A 15,349-nucleotide genomic window follows, 5' to 3' on the forward strand; every position below is an offset into this window, starting at 1 on the left:
CAACAGGAAAAATAATGGAAATGGGAAATAAATAATATGGATTTTTATTCTTGTGTTTCTTGTGTTCACAGATGTAAGCGAGACATGGGAAAGTCGTGTATGAACCCTGTATGCCCCCCCCCCCTGCCATGTGAGCAGCTCACATAGAGCTAACCTTCTAACCATCTGCAGCCATCAGCGTCAGTGCTGGACCGGTTCTGAAAAGCAGAGAAGGAGGTAATAAAATGCCGTTCAGTAAGTTTAGGCATCTCGGGCCTCAGGGACTCGAAGGCGCCGATCTGTTGTTCTCAGCTGTGTTTGGTGTGCAGCATCTCGGTGAGTAAAGAGTTACAGGGCAGGTCTCCCAGAAGGTGGCGCTGGTACAAGTACTCCTCAACCTGCAGGCTGATGCTCCGTACTTCAGGGAGCCGCAGCAGCAGCTGGCCGAACTTGTCCGAGTGTCCCGGGTGACTGCGCTGGGTGTGCTCCATCAGGACCCTGTTCACCCTCTCCTGGGTGTGCTCCACCTGCCTGCGACTCTGCACCGATTTCACATCTACACAGGACAATGCAGTCACCTTCATCATGAATGCAGAACACCAGAAGCTGCATGCTCGCCAAGTGTGTAATCACAAGCTGCTGTTCCGAATTAATGTCATGTTTATGAAAAAAAAACATTCGCCCTGTCCCTTTTTTTTTTCTAAATTGTGATCAATTTTCATGAAAAAAATCGACTGAATCAAAAACACATTGCATGTTGGTTTCCTATGGAAACCTGCTGCCTTCACCATTCGTTGAGGAATGGGAAAATGATGTCAGTTCAGAATAACAGGGATTATTAAATCTTGGATGAATGCAATACGCATCTTGAGCACACATCTGTAATCTACGGGAGTGCGTACTGTGTAGTAAGTGCCCATGGAAGTTACATGATGTAATTTATTTCAGAAAAACAGGGGCAAGTGTTTTTTTTTTCCCAAAAGAATTTGTCTTATTAATTCCGAAATTCTGAGCAGAAATATTAAACAATGTATAATTAATTCAGGAAAGCACTGTATTGTATTTTTCTCGGGTGAATGCGACATGCCTTTATTTACTTCTATTTCCCTTCAGTAGGAAAAGCTCACCAGGGTTGAACAGCACTAAGTATTTGAGACAGACAAACTCATGCCTGTCGAACTGGAGGGCCCTCAGTTTGGACACCAGGTCCTGGGTTCTTGTTACCAAGCTACTCAAAGTGGTTCCTGCCTGAGAGGTAACAGTTGACAGCTCAATCTGCACCGGAACCAAAGGAAGATGTAGATTAGAACGGAAATGACAAGCCAGCAAACAGACCTAGAGGTCCTGTCGCGAGCACTCTACCTGCTGTCCTGTGACCAGGTAAATGCAGCCCTCTTTGCCGTAGGTCACCTGTCGGCAGAGGTGGTCCAGGACCAGCAGCTCGCTCCAGCAGCTCTGCAGCAGCACCATCTGGTCCTCCACCTTTGGGAGGCATGAAAGTTAAAATCTCAGTTTATGTCCATCATGTATGATCGCTCGCCGGGTGATGCATCACTGTGAGAACATCACCTTGAGCTCTTTGAAGAGGGAGCTGTTCCTGGCCCACTCCACCAGCGCAAACAGAGTCTGGTCAGCCATCTTGCACATGATGCTGAAGGTGTTCAAGCGGTCGTGTTTGCCCCGGTTGGCTTGTTCTCTCTGCAGGCTCACCAGGACTTTGTCACACAGTTGGCTCTCATCCTGTTCCCCTTCCAGAAGTTGACTGAGGAAGTTGGATGTCAGAGTGGAGGATGAGGATGAGGATGAGGATGAGGATGGGGTTTGGGCAGGAGCCTGGAGGAGAGGCGTGGTTGAGCATGGCGTGGAGCAGGGGGAGGAGCCTGGGGTGCTACGAGGTGTGAAGGTATTGACGGGATTTGAGCGCACTTGATAGTTAACAGGGGCCGGGCTGTAGCTGAAAGCCATCTCCCCCTCCTCCTGCAGGAATCCAGTAAAGATTTGGTGGTGCAGTCCAGGGTAGGGCAGGGGGGGAGGAGTGACCACCCTGCCTTGGTCCACATGGCAGTCTAGAGGGAAGGGTGCGCAGGACGGCCCCATGCCAGACGGATAGACGTGAGGCTGATGAAAAGCATCAGAAGACAACGGAGCGCTTATGTGACTGCTTATGAGGTGACAGTCACTTGGAGCTGGAGGCCGGAGTGTTTGTGTGGGTTCCGTTTTAATCCTGTAGGGGGCAGTGTTTGCATGGTGATAGACCTGCTGCTGTTTCATCTGCCTGTCCCGTCGGTACAGAGGGCCAAATTTGTTCCTGCCGCCTCTCATGCGATCTGCTCTCACCGCTGTTGACAGAACACGATGATCGTCATGGTTTTAAAGGTTTTATTAGAAATTCCGTAATAAACCCTTTTATACTTCAGATTATCTCTGCAGCGTAAACGGCATCTTATATAAACTGGGTCATTATAGGCAACAGGTTTATGACCTCTGAGATAAGTCCTATTATTACACAAAAAGACCTTGCATGTCAGTGGAACGCATGGCACGTGTGTATGTTTCCAGAGGGGTTGAGTATTTTTACTCAAGTATGAGGTATCTGTACTTTAGCTGAGGGAACGTTGTACATTTACTCCTCTAGATTGATCTAAAACCACAAATAACTTTGAAGAGACAGATTTTTCATAGCAAACACGTCAAAACCTGATGAAGATGCTGTTCTAGGACAGTTTGTGTACTTCTACAAGTAACACTTAAGCCAACTCAATATCGAATACTTCTCTCTTTAAGTAGAATTTTGAACGCTTTGTATTTTTTGCCAGAGTGCTATCTTAATTGGGTATTTCTACTTTTGCTCAAGTAAAGGAGATGTTGGAGTTGAGACTCTTCGTACCTTCTGTCTTCATGCCCACTGCCAAACACTTCTGGAAGCGACAGAAAGGACAGCGTTTCCTCTGGGAGACGTTCATGGGACAGCTCTGCCGTTCTGGACAGGTGTAATGTTTGTTATTTTGCACTGAGCGTTTGAAGAAGCCCTGCAGAGAGAAGAAGATTTCAAAAAAAGAAAAAAAAAAGAAGTTCTTTTCCTTCTCTGCAGAGATCATAAGAAAAGATGCATAGGTTTGAAAATCAAAACATTTCCTGCATCGACATGGATTTGACCAAACACCTTGCAGCTCTCACAGGTGAGCAGCCCATAGTGGTATCCTGAAACCTTGTCTCCACACACGGGACACCTCTCATCTGATTCTGGTCCAGAGTCCGGTTCTGCTTTTAGGTCCTGACCTGAGGAAAGACGTCACAATTAACGCACAGATAAGCAGATGTACAGCCTGACACACAAACGTCAGGTAATGAAACTGGCCTTTGTATCAAAGGGTGAGATAACAAGTGCTGGTTGTGAAATGGAGATTGGCCAACCATCACCATGGCCGGTTGGTGGTGATGTGCCCAGCTAGTGAGCGCAGGTACACGGACCTACCAGGTCAGGAGGTGATCAAGTTCCATCGTCTCTCTTGCTCTCTTTTTGTTTGTTTGATCTCGTCTCAGATCTGATAGCAAAATCAAGTGTTAGTTTTCTCTGGAATGACGAGCGTTCCTGCAGCAGGTCAGCAGGCAGCGCTGGTTTTGGCGTGATTCATCAGAGGTGCACTGTAAGTGTGTCATCTAGCGAGGTTTATTGTTCTGCTGCTGAGACCATAGAGGACAGTATCTTATCACTCTCCTCCATTTGCTTGATCGCCGACATGCTGCTTATATAATACCCGAGAACCCCTGGTTCTAAGTGCACAGGAGCTGTTCTTGTGAGTGGAACAGCAGTCAAACAGTTTAATGCCTCTTCCCTCTGGAAATGTGAGTGGAGCTGATGAACGTCCATCCAGCCACTCACACCTCCATGTCTGTTCTTTCATTTGACAGCACAGAACGCATCTCTTAGAGGCCTTCTGATCTACCGGTGCTGCAGCTCCAGCTCGTACTCACATGTTGATGATCCCTCCAAACTTAACAGGTCCTCAGGGAAGGAGCCCGGCTGGTGGGGGAGAGCCTGGGGCTGCTCAGCGTAGTAGTCAGGTACATCCATTCTGGCAGGTGGAACGTGAACTCCACAGTTAGTCCAGTCTGATCTTCATCGTCACAGGCTTCAGGAGACCAGACGGACACTGCAGGAGAGCCAGAGAGAAGCCGGCAGGCAGCCCCAACAGCCCCGGTGGACTGATGGTTGTTTGAGGCCCATAGATGGACTTTGATCTGTAGTCAGTGTCATAAAACCTCTCCTGACTGGCACTCCTACCCGGTCCGTCAGTCAGAAAGCCAGCCACGCTAGACAGTCAGAAAACCACCTGCTGGATTTGTACCGTCATGAAATCACTCATCATCCAGACTTCCAAGAGCTCAGCTGATAAGATAACAGTCCGCCATTCAGGTTTTATGTAATAATTCCATCGTTACTAATATGCATTAACTTTGTGCATGGTAGCCAAAGTGCACGGATCCTGTGAACATGGGAATATTTCCTTATTTACCTTTCTACTTTTTCAAGATCCCACTTGAGAGGGAAAATTGTCATTGTAATACAGAGAATAAAAAGTGAAAGTAGATTCTTGAGTGTATTTTTCTTTATCAAATATCACAATTTTAAATCAGTGAATATCTTCCTGTTACTTTCACCGGCCTCATGCTGAAGTGAAATCTCCACTTCATCAAAAGTAGCCATCTAATCCAGTGAGCCTGTGCCAAAGGCGTAGAGTGACCATCAACGACCTGAACAGATTTCTACTGAATTTAGCAGCGCCATCTGGTGGTGGTGCAGAATAAGACTGCTCTAAATCCAAAGGTTACGCACACTCACTTACCTCTTATGTTTGGGTCCATTTCTTACAATTTAATGTCATTAAATGCAACATTTTGTCCATAAATTCTGTTTTCATAAAGAAAATAATCTATGGGGTATAAGGGACATGGAAGTTGGTAAAAGAAAAAAGAAAAAAAAAGTGCACTTTTACAAGATCCCGCAAAGGATTTCATTTAGCTCAACGTTCTTCTGCAATCTGAAATTAAAAAAAAAAATGGAGCACAAATGGAGGTTCACTGATTTTTTTTTTGAGTTTCGCCCAAAAACAAATGGCAATACAAGCCGGCTTGTTTTCCTGATCAAATGTTTGAAGAGAATTTTTCTCTGAATTCACCAAAACCTCCACCTCGACTCTTCTACAGCTTTACAAAGCTGTCAAGAAGTACACACACACACACACACACACACACACACACACACACACACACACACCAGTGCAGGTTCTCTTAAAAATACCACGGATTTTCACCCCCCCCTCCCCCTTTCCATGTCTCTCCTATAACATTGTGTTTTGATTGACACTGCATTCATCTAACTGCACTACAAAGGTAAGGTAAATATTTTGTCCACCCCATTTACACACGAGAGGGAAAGATTAGTATAAACACAGAGGTGCCACACCGCCACCCTTGACAAGATCAATAAAACACATGAAATAGTTATTACCTCCCTGACACCGTCGACTGCAACTAGCAGTTGGATTTGATTGCATAATCTTGTACGTGTCTTTGTTACTAACTGCGTCTCTCACACACCCCCACACACACTTCGAGACAACGTGAGATTAATTTCAAAAGAACTAAGAAGAGAAATCAATGCAAATGTTTTTTTTTTTTTATTGATTAAGAGAAAACCCTCCAGACAAGCAGGCTGGCCACGTGTTGGCAGGTAGATGCGTGTTTAAGATCTGCACCCTTTGCCCACGTCTCTGTCCAGCGACAAATACCAGAGAAGACGGCTCAGGATTCAAGAATCCATTTCCTCACTGCTGTTACACGCCGGTTCCCCCTCGGCGACGAACCAGACTTCATTATGCCTGTTGAACATCGTCCAGGGGCTGCAACAAGAGACAAAGAAAAACAAACACACAAGAATTAATCGCAGAATAAATTGGTCTTTAAACAAATACTGACATTACTGAAAAAAATGAATGAAAAATCACCTGTTATATCCAGCACCGTAGTGGAAGCCCTTCTTGTAGTTTGCATCAACTAAGTCCAGCGAATCGGAGAGAGTCTTGGCGTTGTGGTTGTCAGAGAAGCCCGTCATCCATCCTTGGTAGGTCCTCACGTACACGTTCATAGCCTGCAGGTCGTGGATGTACACCTGCAGCAACGCCGCATCATCAGTGGAGAGACAAAACCAATAAGAACGGAATTGTTTCTTTTACCTTCGCATCAGTGGGTCTGGGGGCTACCAGCTGAAACTTAGACGGCAGCAAGAAGCTGATGGTGAATGTTCCAGTCTGCCAAAATTTATTTTCAGTCCTCTTCACAATCACGGGAGATGTCATTGTGATCTTCTTCACTGGGGATGAATGAAAGAGAACGTTGGGTTTTAGCATAGAAATGTCACACACACATGCACGCGCGCGCACACACACACACACACACACACACACACACACACACACGTACTAGCGTCGTTGTCACCAGAGATGTATCTAAAGAGTCGTCTGAACGCTCTCATCATTGCGATGTCCATGAAGTAGGCCTCCTCAGTGGTGGAAACCCATTTCGCAGCATCATAGTGGCGAACCTAAAAGCCACAAGCAAACACGGCAGCGTTTTTGAATCCCTCTCAGTGCTCAAACACATGAATTCTGACCTGTTAGTCTCACTCACCTCGTAATGTTCGTTTTCACAAACCAGGTTAAACAGCAAACATTCTCCCGTTTCGGTACAAAATGGAATCTCGGAGGAGTTTCTGTGAAATCAGGGGGGGAGTTAAAAGTGACCGATAACTTTGGGCAGCAGAAACAATCTGATTCGATTATTTTCAATTTGATTTGTGACTTTGGTAAAAAAAAACAAAAAAGCAGAAATAGAATTCAAATCAGGTACCCGACTCTGGCATCAGCTGTCGACATCAGCAGAAAGACAACAAGTCCTGAAACGTAAATCCTGAGAAGCACACATGAAGAGAAATGAAAAGCAACCCACTGCGGTGACTTTGGTTCGTCTGCTGAGCAGATATTTGAAGTGAACTTTAGGTTCACCAAAGAAAAAAGAAGATTTCTATTTGTCGTGTGAGACAGTCTGGAAAGCAAAAGTCTACTTACATCGTGAACGATCTGTAGGTGCGCCTGTGTTTTCAGTCTTTGCAGGCTGGTATAAAGCAACCGCTCAAAAAAAAAAGTGGAGTTATAAAAGGAAGCCTGGCCACTCCCTGCACCAGAACACAAGCCAGACAACCCACCGTCGGGCCAATAGGAGCAAAATTATAGAAGGAACAATTATGAAACAAACACAACCACGTTTGTAGGAATGTGTCACTTGGACGTTTCTGCAGCTTTGCAGCCACAGTTACAGTGTCTTTTTGTGGCTGGTCAAAGCCCAGCAGCACAGTGAGTCTGGATTGTGAAGAGTTGATACTGTGTGTGGGAGCACGAAGTGAGAACCGCAGCACCGGTTGCACTGGGCGGGCTGCATCACTCCCCCGTGAAGTCACATAAAAACCACTGACAAGGATCAGGATTTCTACTGACAAACGTTCTCCGGGACCTTTCCTGCACGCTGCTAAATACTCACACACGTGATTTTTTTTTTTAGAGTTTTTTTTAAGCCTAACTGACTGTATTTTTTTGTAAACTTCCATCTGGGAAAACAGTTTGTTTTGGATCATTACAAACTCAGAATGGGAAATGCAAACCGACACTGTTCATTTAGACGTTTACGGGCTGGATTTTGATTTTACTCCAAAACCTTCAGAGAATTTAATGTTCTTAGCAGGAAAGGTTGTTTTTTTTTAAATTGCTGTTTGTTTCTAGAATGTTTTTCTCAACGGTTGGATAACTCTTTCTGTTTTAAAAAGCATCATATAAAAGATTTGTGGCAATTTTTTTTTAAATTAAAAAACATTTTATTTTAATCTGAACATCGTGACACAACTGTCTAAGTCTCAGGAGGAACGAGCAGAACTGCGACACATTTCCTTCCATTTATCCTGTTAAGGGTCGTGGGTGGGTGGAGCCTATCCAAGCAGCCTTCAGGTGAGAGGTGGGGTTCACCCTGGACAGGTCACTGGTCCATCACAGAGCCAACACATAGAGACAGACAACCATTCACACTCACAGTCACACCTACGGTCAATTTAGAGTATCAATCAGCCTCGTCCCCTCTTGATGTCTTTGGACTGTGGGAGGAAGCTGGAGTACCAGAGAGAACCCACGCAGGAACAGGGAGAACATGGAGACTCACACAGAAAGACCCTGTGCTCCAGCCGGGACTCGAACCCAGAACCTTCTTGCTGTGAGGCGACAGTGCGAACCACTGCACCACCGTGCCACCCTAGGGTTAACAGATATGATGGTAATACTTACGTTAAGTAATAATTTACTCACAATATCAAAATCATCATCTCTGTCCCTATGAGACGTATTTCTAAATGAACTCTACAATCACATAAATGATCAGCGTTTTCTCAGGTCGCTGAGTTGATCGATCGATTGATTGATTTGATCTATTTTATTTCACCAATTAAAAAAAAAAAAGTACTAATATCAACAGCAATCTGTGCCATCAGTTAAAACAGATGAATAGTCAGCGATGACGCAGTCACGCCCACACGCTTGTTTGCATTCTGGTCCCTACAGGGCAGGAGACGAGGACGAGCAGCAGCAGCAGCAGTTCCCACATCGATTATTAAAAAACAAAAAAACAAGCAAACATTAAAAACAAAATTACAGTTGCATATATAACATAAATAGAATATCATTATATAACAAGTATAAATTGCTAAAGATTGGAGTCCTGTTCACAGCTGCCTCGTTCAGAGGAGAAACACCGTGTTCTCACTGCTCCTCATTGTTTCCATTGTCCTCAATAACTGCGCGTCTCACAGTCAAACGTAGCTCCAGGGGAAAGACGCGTCTTTCCTCGCTCCTCTTTCGAACACGTAGAGCACACATCCCCCGCTAGTTTTCTCCCATTACGGTTGTGTTCCTCTGCGTTCCAGCGTGGAACAAAGGCAAAAGTCCCCTCCATCGTCTGCAGCCGACAGGAGAGATGAGTGCAGTACTAAGAGTCAGGACTGATGGAAACTACACGACATGTGACACAAGCGCAGGAACGCATGATACTCGCTGAGGCTCTGCAATCCCATTTGTACTGCAGTACATCTCTCGATGATTCTGCATTGATATTCCGTCCCCTCGTGTCAATACGGTATCGTATTGCAGTATTGCACGAACTTATATGCGCTTCATTTTTCAGTACGAAGTTGTGGCAGCTGCATTTACTGCGCTCAGCAATCGTGTCCAACTGTGTAACTCTGCAAATACTAACTACTGCTCCAATGAAATACTGAATAAAATCCTTTTTGACTCACTCCTTCATTAAAGTGATACACGCTTGTTTTGGTTTTTTTTTTAATTATGCGAAGTGTCGCAAAACGTATTTGTTTTGTATCACAATGAACGGTAACAAAATTTTCTCGATGGTCATCGTGAAGCCATTCAAGTCCGACACACACAACGATAACCAACCAGAAAAAGCTGAATTTGTACCAAACAAAACAGGGAAAAGACATTGGCTTCTTTCTTTCTTTTTCTTTGTTGTCGTCTCATTCTCTGACTTTTCATCAGTGAATAAACGTAGTCGTCGTCAGAAGTCTCACGCGCCGATGTTTTGAAGAAGCTGCAGGTGTTTTTGTTCTTTTAAGCGCGCTGTTTGTTAAGTGTACCCACCGAAGTGCAGGATATTTTCCTTTTAAAAATAAAAATCAAGCTTCACATTAAGGTCCAATATTTGTAAAATCTAAAATTAGTGTTGAGGAAGAAAACCTGCCCCATTTATTCCCCACACGTGGGAGAGGGAACACCTCTAATTCACAGAATATCTTGTGTGTATCGGTGTAAAACTACACTCCAGTATTAGCGTTCCTGCTGTTTTGTCCCTGAAATTCAACTCTACTTCTTGACCATTGTTACCACAGCTGACAATGGAGCAGGGTAAAGAAGAAATATCCTCTTCTCAAAGCCTGCAGTCTTTCATTCTCTGGGTTTTGTTATCAGCAAAAAGAAGAAAAAAAAAGGTCATTCGAGTGGAGCAGGAGATTTTCTTCTTTTTTGTATTCAACAATGGAGACGTTCCCTCGGCTCACACACACGTCTTTGATAATAATGTCACCTTCCGTGTTAGGAAAGTAAGTAAGTTTGCCAATTACATCAACGTCTCTTTCTTGCCCCAACAATACTAGACTTCAACTTGTTAATTTCTCGTGAAATTAATAACTCAGTGTTTGGTTAACCGACTCAGATCATATTGGATAATATTTGTAGAACACACAAGGAGAGGCACAGAGGAATGAAGTTCTTGCTGAACGGGTTTTTTTTTTTTAGGGGGGGGGGGTATTTTTTTCTTCCCACTAAGGAAAGTTAGTTAAGTTTAGGTGCTAAAATGTGTTTTTCACCCTGCAGAGTGGGAACCAGGTCCAAATGTCTGTGTAGCTGAAGCTTTATGACTGCAATGACCAGTCAGAGGCAGCCAACCATGCACTAGCACGCACATGCATATGAGACAAACAGCTATCAGATGACAACACACACACACACACACACACACACACACACACACACACACACACACGGAAAGTGACTTCATTGCCTCATTCTCTCTGTTTGATACGCATCACTTCTCTATCTTTAAGAAGTTATTCCAACTTTATTCCTTGTTTTATTCTTTCTTTTACAGGCTGTTGACATTATTAGAAGAGAAAAAGATTATTATTATTATTATTATTATTATTAATATACTAGTATTCATATACGACAAAGGAAGTATTTTAACTCTATAAAAAAGGTTGTGTATTACATTTCCTGTCTCATAGCTGGTACTGATTATGAGACAGGATAAACACTGTTTCATGTATGTGACTTCAACTTTGTGCTGATGTATCTAATACTGAAAATGAAATACTTCATATCTACTACACACATTTGCTGTTGTTGTGTGTGTGTGTGTGTGTGTGAGTGTGTTTTCAAACCTTCATGTGTGTACTTGCAGCCAGGAGGGAACTGACGGCTCACCTGACTTGAACTGCAGTTACAATCACGAGTATTTACTGCCCTCTAGTTGTCAGAAGAAGAACATACAAAAAACTCAGTATTTACAATAAAATAAAAACAACAACAACAACAAACAACAACAAAAAACAGTGCAATTATGGTTCAGCGTCTTTTCCGGTTTTCTGTTTTGAGCAATTCATTGTTTAGGCTCATGGTCACAACAACTCACAGCTCCTTTTACTATCGAATAGCAGAAAAAGATTCTACATTGTATGTGTAGTGATTCATATTGTTGTTATTTAAGGAATGAGATACCAAGAAGTTAAATATTCAATAATATCAGTTCTTTAGTGAGTGGGTTCCTTTAACTAATCGGTCAATGAGGCCTAAAGATATTTTAATCTACTTTATAAAACTAGTTTGTGTGTGTGTGCTAATCCCCGTTGCTACCTAACCTGTCGGTGTCAGAACATACCCGGATGGAAACCTACAAATTTCGCATGCATGCTCTTAGATATTTCATTTTTCAATGACAGAAACCTGCCAGCAACAGCCGTGTTCTTGCTCTCCTACCTCGCTGCCGTCAGCCGAGAGCCGTGGCGGCTGTGATAAAGAACTACAACTCCCAGCGTCGCATTCCCGGCCGGTTTATGTGACCCGCTGGGATAATCGCTTATGTAGCCGTTCGTCCGCTTCCTGCCTCCCTGAACGCAGCTGATCGGTTACAACAGCGTCTGTCTACCTGCTCCAGGTAAGTCCTCCATGAGAACTGTAGTACTGGAGAGATACAGAATATACTGCAGTACTTGTACTACAGCACAGCTCAGACGGGACCTTTTTACTCCAGCCGGCCTGCGTCTGCTGCTGCACCACTCACCCAAACTCTCACTGACAATTAATCAATAAATCAATAAATCAATGAGCCTTATTGTAAAAATAAGTTCTTGTTACATCTAGAATTGTTGAGTTTTAAAATCTAGATGCAGGGTTTTTTTACTTGAACAGGAGCATTTTTTTTTTAAATTATGGTAATTCTAGGAGTTCTACAGGTGTCATGTTTTTAATCATAAGTTGTAATAGTTTTATTTTTTTAAGAGATGTAAATGACGAATTCTAGCTTCACACCATCAGCAGTAAAAATGAGTTTTTGATTTAAAAAATGTCCAAAAATATCAAACATCCCAGAGAACATCAATCAGAGCAACCATCACAGGGTCACGTCAGAGGAATCCTCCGTTACCAGGGGTTGTTGATGGTGAATTCATTTCATCCATTGACACACCAGTGGCCCATCTTGCAGTCTTTCCAAACTCGGTCCAAATGTTTTCCCTCGAAGTTCCTCCGGGATGTAAATTGCTGCATTTTTCTGGCAGCATCGCCTCTTGAGTGCACTGAAAATCACATGATCAAGAACATCCCTCAGGTTCAGTTCCAGGGTTCCCAGGTCTCTGTGGGCTCCATGGGGACCCGGAGGGTGCTGGTGACCGGGTGCTCCTCCGGTATCGGCTTGGCTGTGGCGGCCAGGCTGGCTAAGGATGAGCTGAGACGGTTCAAAGGTCAGACCCCCCCCCCCCCCCCCCACACACACACACACACCCCACCTCCAGACGTTCCCTCCTGCGCTTGACAGCCGGTGAATGACCGTTACGTTACACCGTCACGTGTCTTATTTGGAGCAGTGGTGGCCACCATGAGGGACCTCGGCAAGCGGGGACCCCTGGAGGAAGCGGCGGGCGACTCCCTCAACAAAACCCTGGAGATCAGACGTCTGGATGTGCGCAGCGAGGAATCCATCAGGGAGTGCGTGGACGGACTCCCGCACCGACGGGTGGACGTGCTCGGTCCGGCTCTTCTTTTTTTTTTTATCAGACTCCTGTAACTTTCAGATTCCTCCACAAACGTGTGTGCTGATGCGGGATGTGTGCTGCTGTAGTGAGTAACGCAGGTGTGGGCATGATCGGGCCGCTGGAGTGTCAGAGCGCGGCGGCTGTGGAGGAACTCTTCGACACCAACGTCCTCGGCCTGGTGCGCCTGGTCAAAGAGGTGCTGCCGGACATGAAGCGCAGAAGGAAGGGCCACATTGTGGTGATGAGCAGCGTCATGGGAATACAGGGTGTGTGTGTGTGTGTGTGTGTGTGTGTGTGTGTGTGTGTGTGCGCGCGTGTGTTCTTGTACTTTCTACACATTGAGGACTACAATTTAATCAACAGATTGAGGACATTTGAGACAGTCTTCACATCTTCAAAGGGCGGTTTGAAGGTCAAGACTTGGTTTTAGGTTTTATAGTCAAGGTTAGAATTAGGTTCTGGTTAGGTTTAGGTTCAAGGTTAGGGTCAGGCAGGCAGTATAAACCAAACCTTATCAGGACCTCCAGTCCTCATGGGGACCAAAGACCAGGCCCAACACCGCACAACATAATTTATGTGTTCCTGGTCAAAGTTAGAGTTCAGGCATTAATTGAATTTAGGTTAAGGTTGGGGTCGGCATCGATTGGTTAGGGTTAGGATTAGGATTAGGGTTTGGGTTAGGATATCCACATGCATGGGAGACAATGGAATGCCCTAATATGGATAGCTACACAAACCTGTGTGTGTGTGTGTGTGTGTGTGTGTGTGTGTGTGTGTGTGTGTGTGTGTGGACAGTTGGAGGAGTCTTGTGAGGTTGTTGTAACACGTCTCCTCCCCCACAGGGCTTCTTTTCAATGACGTCTACTCTGCTTCTAAATTTGCCGTGGAAGGATTTTGCGAGAGTCTGGCAGTGCAAGCACTGAAGTTTGACATCAGGTGATTACATGTCCATGAAAATACTCAATAACAGAGCCGCTTCTCATACATGTATCCTTTTTTATTATGATCATTTTTCTTATTATCATTTTTCTGTCACAAGGACGACTCTGGTGGAACCTGGCCCGGTGGTGACAGAGTTTGAAAAGAAAGTGTACGAGAACGCTGAGACGATGGATCTGTCCGAGACGGATGAGGAGACCGCCAGAATCTTCCGGGAGGTCTACCTGCCCTACTCCAGGAAGGTCTTCGCCTCGCTGGGCCAGACACCAGAGGAGGTGGCAGAGGCAAGCAGTGATCCCTGATCAAACGAGTAGTTTCTCCAGCAGTGGTCCGCAATGAGCAAGCAGCCTGTTTTCAAAGTGATGGTTTTATTTAATTTTATGTCGCAGCAAACTGTGGGAGTGATCACAGCCAAGGAGCCTCCTCTCCGCCACCAGACCAACCGGCTCTACATGCCCATGACGGCGCTGAAACACGCAGACCCGACGGGGCGTCTGCCCCTGGACGTTTTCTACAAGATGATCTTCAAGCATGACCGCGTGTTAAACGCGACACTCGGTTTGCTGCGCATGTTTCAGAAGAGGGTACGGAAGGAATAATGTGCAAAGTAAAATTAAAATCATTTTAATCTTCATGACAAAGTGGTATCGCTACGAAATTGAATCCAGCGTTTAAAGCATTATGTCTTAATCTTTTCCTGAGCAGCAATAATACAAAATGCTACTGTAACACCAGTCATGCACAGAATGATTCATTCTTACTGAATATGTGCAATGTATGCAATCCATTTGTATTTTTTGTGTGTGTGTGTTTATACATTTTAAGACGCAGGTTAATACTGTGTAATATCTCGGATTTTATTCTAAAGGTCTGTTCCAATCATCATTAAATGATTTGACCGAAACAATAAAAGGCAATAAAGGAGTGAAACAAAAAATACGTGCATTTAAGGACAATTATGGGTTTGCGTGCATCACAGTGACCTTGACTTTTGACCATTGGAATGTTTTGAGGTCCCCACTGACAAATTCAAGTGAACAATTCTACTCGATTCAAAAACCAATCTCAAAACACAACGCTGTCGACTGAAACGCTGATTCTGCAGTGAATGATGCGACAGGAGAAGTGCAGTACGAACAGCTGCTAATGATTTTGTGTCCCTGGGTGAAATTGTAAATTAATTAATTCATTGAAAACAGAAAACAAACAAACAAAAATGTCCTAGAGAATTTTGCAGAAAAATGTTAAATCTAAAATACGGGTGCTCATAAAATGGATTAAAAAAAAAGCGTGTCCTTCTTGCGCAGACAGCTAAAGCTAATTTGGAGCCACTACATGAAGAGACGATTGAAAAAAGGAATTTTGCAGTACACGTTGAATCTGATTTTGCAGTAAAAAAAAATATCTGTAAAAGACAAATGAGGTCATCCAATAAAATAAGGAGAGGTGTGTTATTCATTTCCACTCAGGTATTAAGTGCTGCAAATGATCTGGAGACCCTGTGTTGCTTGA

General features: G+C 44.2%; 3 protein-coding genes across 6 annotated transcripts; 1 reads left to right on the forward strand and 2 right to left on the reverse strand.

Moving 5' to 3' along the window:
* Positions 1–118: 118 nt before the first annotated feature.
* Positions 119–4,189, reverse strand: nr5a5 (nuclear receptor subfamily 5, group A, member 5). Of its 2 annotated transcripts, XM_086186028.1 has the most exons (7): positions 3,955–4,189; positions 3,143–3,258; positions 2,867–3,008; positions 1,549–2,318; positions 1,342–1,461; positions 1,107–1,254; positions 119–535 (listed from the first exon to the last, which is right to left on the reverse strand). In XM_086186028.1, the coding sequence occupies exons 1-7, from the start codon at positions 4,052–4,054 to the stop codon at positions 288–290; spliced, it is 1,644 nt and encodes a 547-aa protein (XP_086042154.1). In that variant the 5' UTR covers positions 4,055–4,189; the 3' UTR covers positions 119–287. The 2 variants fall into 2 exon arrangements, with proteins under 2 accessions (XP_086042154.1, XP_086042155.1); XM_086186029.1 differs by lacking the exon at positions 3,955–4,189 and having other exon boundaries at positions 2,867–2,959.
* A 1,108-nt stretch (positions 4,190–5,297) lies between these two features.
* Positions 5,298–7,193, reverse strand: soul5 (heme-binding protein soul5). Its single transcript, XM_086185090.1, has 7 exons — positions 7,107–7,193; positions 6,889–6,948; positions 6,670–6,751; positions 6,463–6,583; positions 6,216–6,352; positions 5,988–6,151; positions 5,298–5,882 (listed from the first exon to the last, which is right to left on the reverse strand). Coding segments are annotated over exons 1-7 (657 nt in total). The 5' UTR covers positions 7,109–7,193; the 3' UTR covers positions 5,298–5,791.
* Positions 7,194–11,580: 4,387 nt separating this feature from the next.
* LOC147244807 (retinol dehydrogenase 8) lies at positions 11,581–14,767 on the forward strand. 3 transcript variants are annotated; one of them, XM_086185088.1, is made up of 7 exons: positions 11,581–11,802; positions 12,425–12,607; positions 12,731–12,892; positions 12,985–13,164; positions 13,741–13,834; positions 13,938–14,121; positions 14,227–14,767. In XM_086185088.1, exons 2-7 carry the CDS (start codon positions 12,454–12,456, stop codon positions 14,434–14,436), a joined length of 984 nt encoding a protein of 327 aa, XP_086041214.1. In that variant the 5' UTR covers positions 11,581–11,802; positions 12,425–12,453; the 3' UTR covers positions 14,437–14,767. The 3 variants fall into 3 exon arrangements, with proteins under 3 accessions (XP_086041214.1, XP_086041215.1, XP_086041213.1); XM_086185089.1 differs by having other exon boundaries at positions 12,475–12,607; XM_086185087.1 differs by having other exon boundaries at positions 11,581–12,607.
* The last annotated feature ends 582 nt before the right edge of the window (positions 14,768–15,349 follow it).

Source organism: Aulostomus chinensis, chromosome 18, assembly GCF_037954235.1.
Source record: "Aulostomus chinensis isolate RoL2024-O1b breed Wild chromosome 18, RoL_Achi_v1.0, whole genome shotgun sequence".
In the NCBI taxonomy this organism is placed as follows: domain Eukaryota; kingdom Metazoa; phylum Chordata; class Actinopteri; order Syngnathiformes; family Aulostomidae; genus Aulostomus; species Aulostomus chinensis.

What these genes read in the sequence shown, in the direction of transcription:
- nr5a5 (XM_086186028.1), bottom strand. Translation starts at nt 4,054, where the DNA reads ATGGATGTACCTGACTACTACGCTGAGCAGCCCCAGGCTCTCCCCCAC. An exon ending in TCACCTGTGAGAGCTGCAAG is followed by an intron (nt 3,009 to 3,142) that starts GTGTTTGGTCAA and finishes TTCTCTCTGCAG; the next exon opens with GGCTTCTTCAAACGCTCAGT. An exon ending in AGTGGGCATGAAGACAGAAG is followed by an intron (nt 2,319 to 2,866) that starts GTACGAAGAGTC and finishes TTCTGTCAACAG; the next exon opens with CGGTGAGAGCAGATCGCATG.
- soul5 (XM_086185090.1), bottom strand. An exon ending in ACAGCTGATGCCAGAGTCGG is followed by an intron (nt 6,752 to 6,888) that starts GTACCTGATTTG and finishes CTGATTTCACAG; the next exon opens with AAACTCCTCCGAGATTCCAT. An exon ending in TACGGTGCTGGATATAACAG is followed by an intron (nt 5,883 to 5,987) that starts GTGATTTTTCAT and finishes CTCTTGTTGCAG; the next exon opens with CCCCTGGACGATGTTCAACA.
- LOC147244807 (XM_086185087.1), top strand. Translation starts at nt 12,211, where the DNA reads ATGTCCAAAAATATCAAACATCCCAGAGAACATCAATCAGAGCAACCA. An exon ending in TGAGCTGAGACGGTTCAAAG is followed by an intron (nt 12,608 to 12,730) that starts GTCAGACCCCCC and finishes TATTTGGAGCAG; the next exon opens with TGGTGGCCACCATGAGGGAC. An exon ending in CCGACGGGTGGACGTGCTCG is followed by an intron (nt 12,893 to 12,984) that starts GTCCGGCTCTTC and finishes GTGCTGCTGTAG; the next exon opens with TGAGTAACGCAGGTGTGGGC.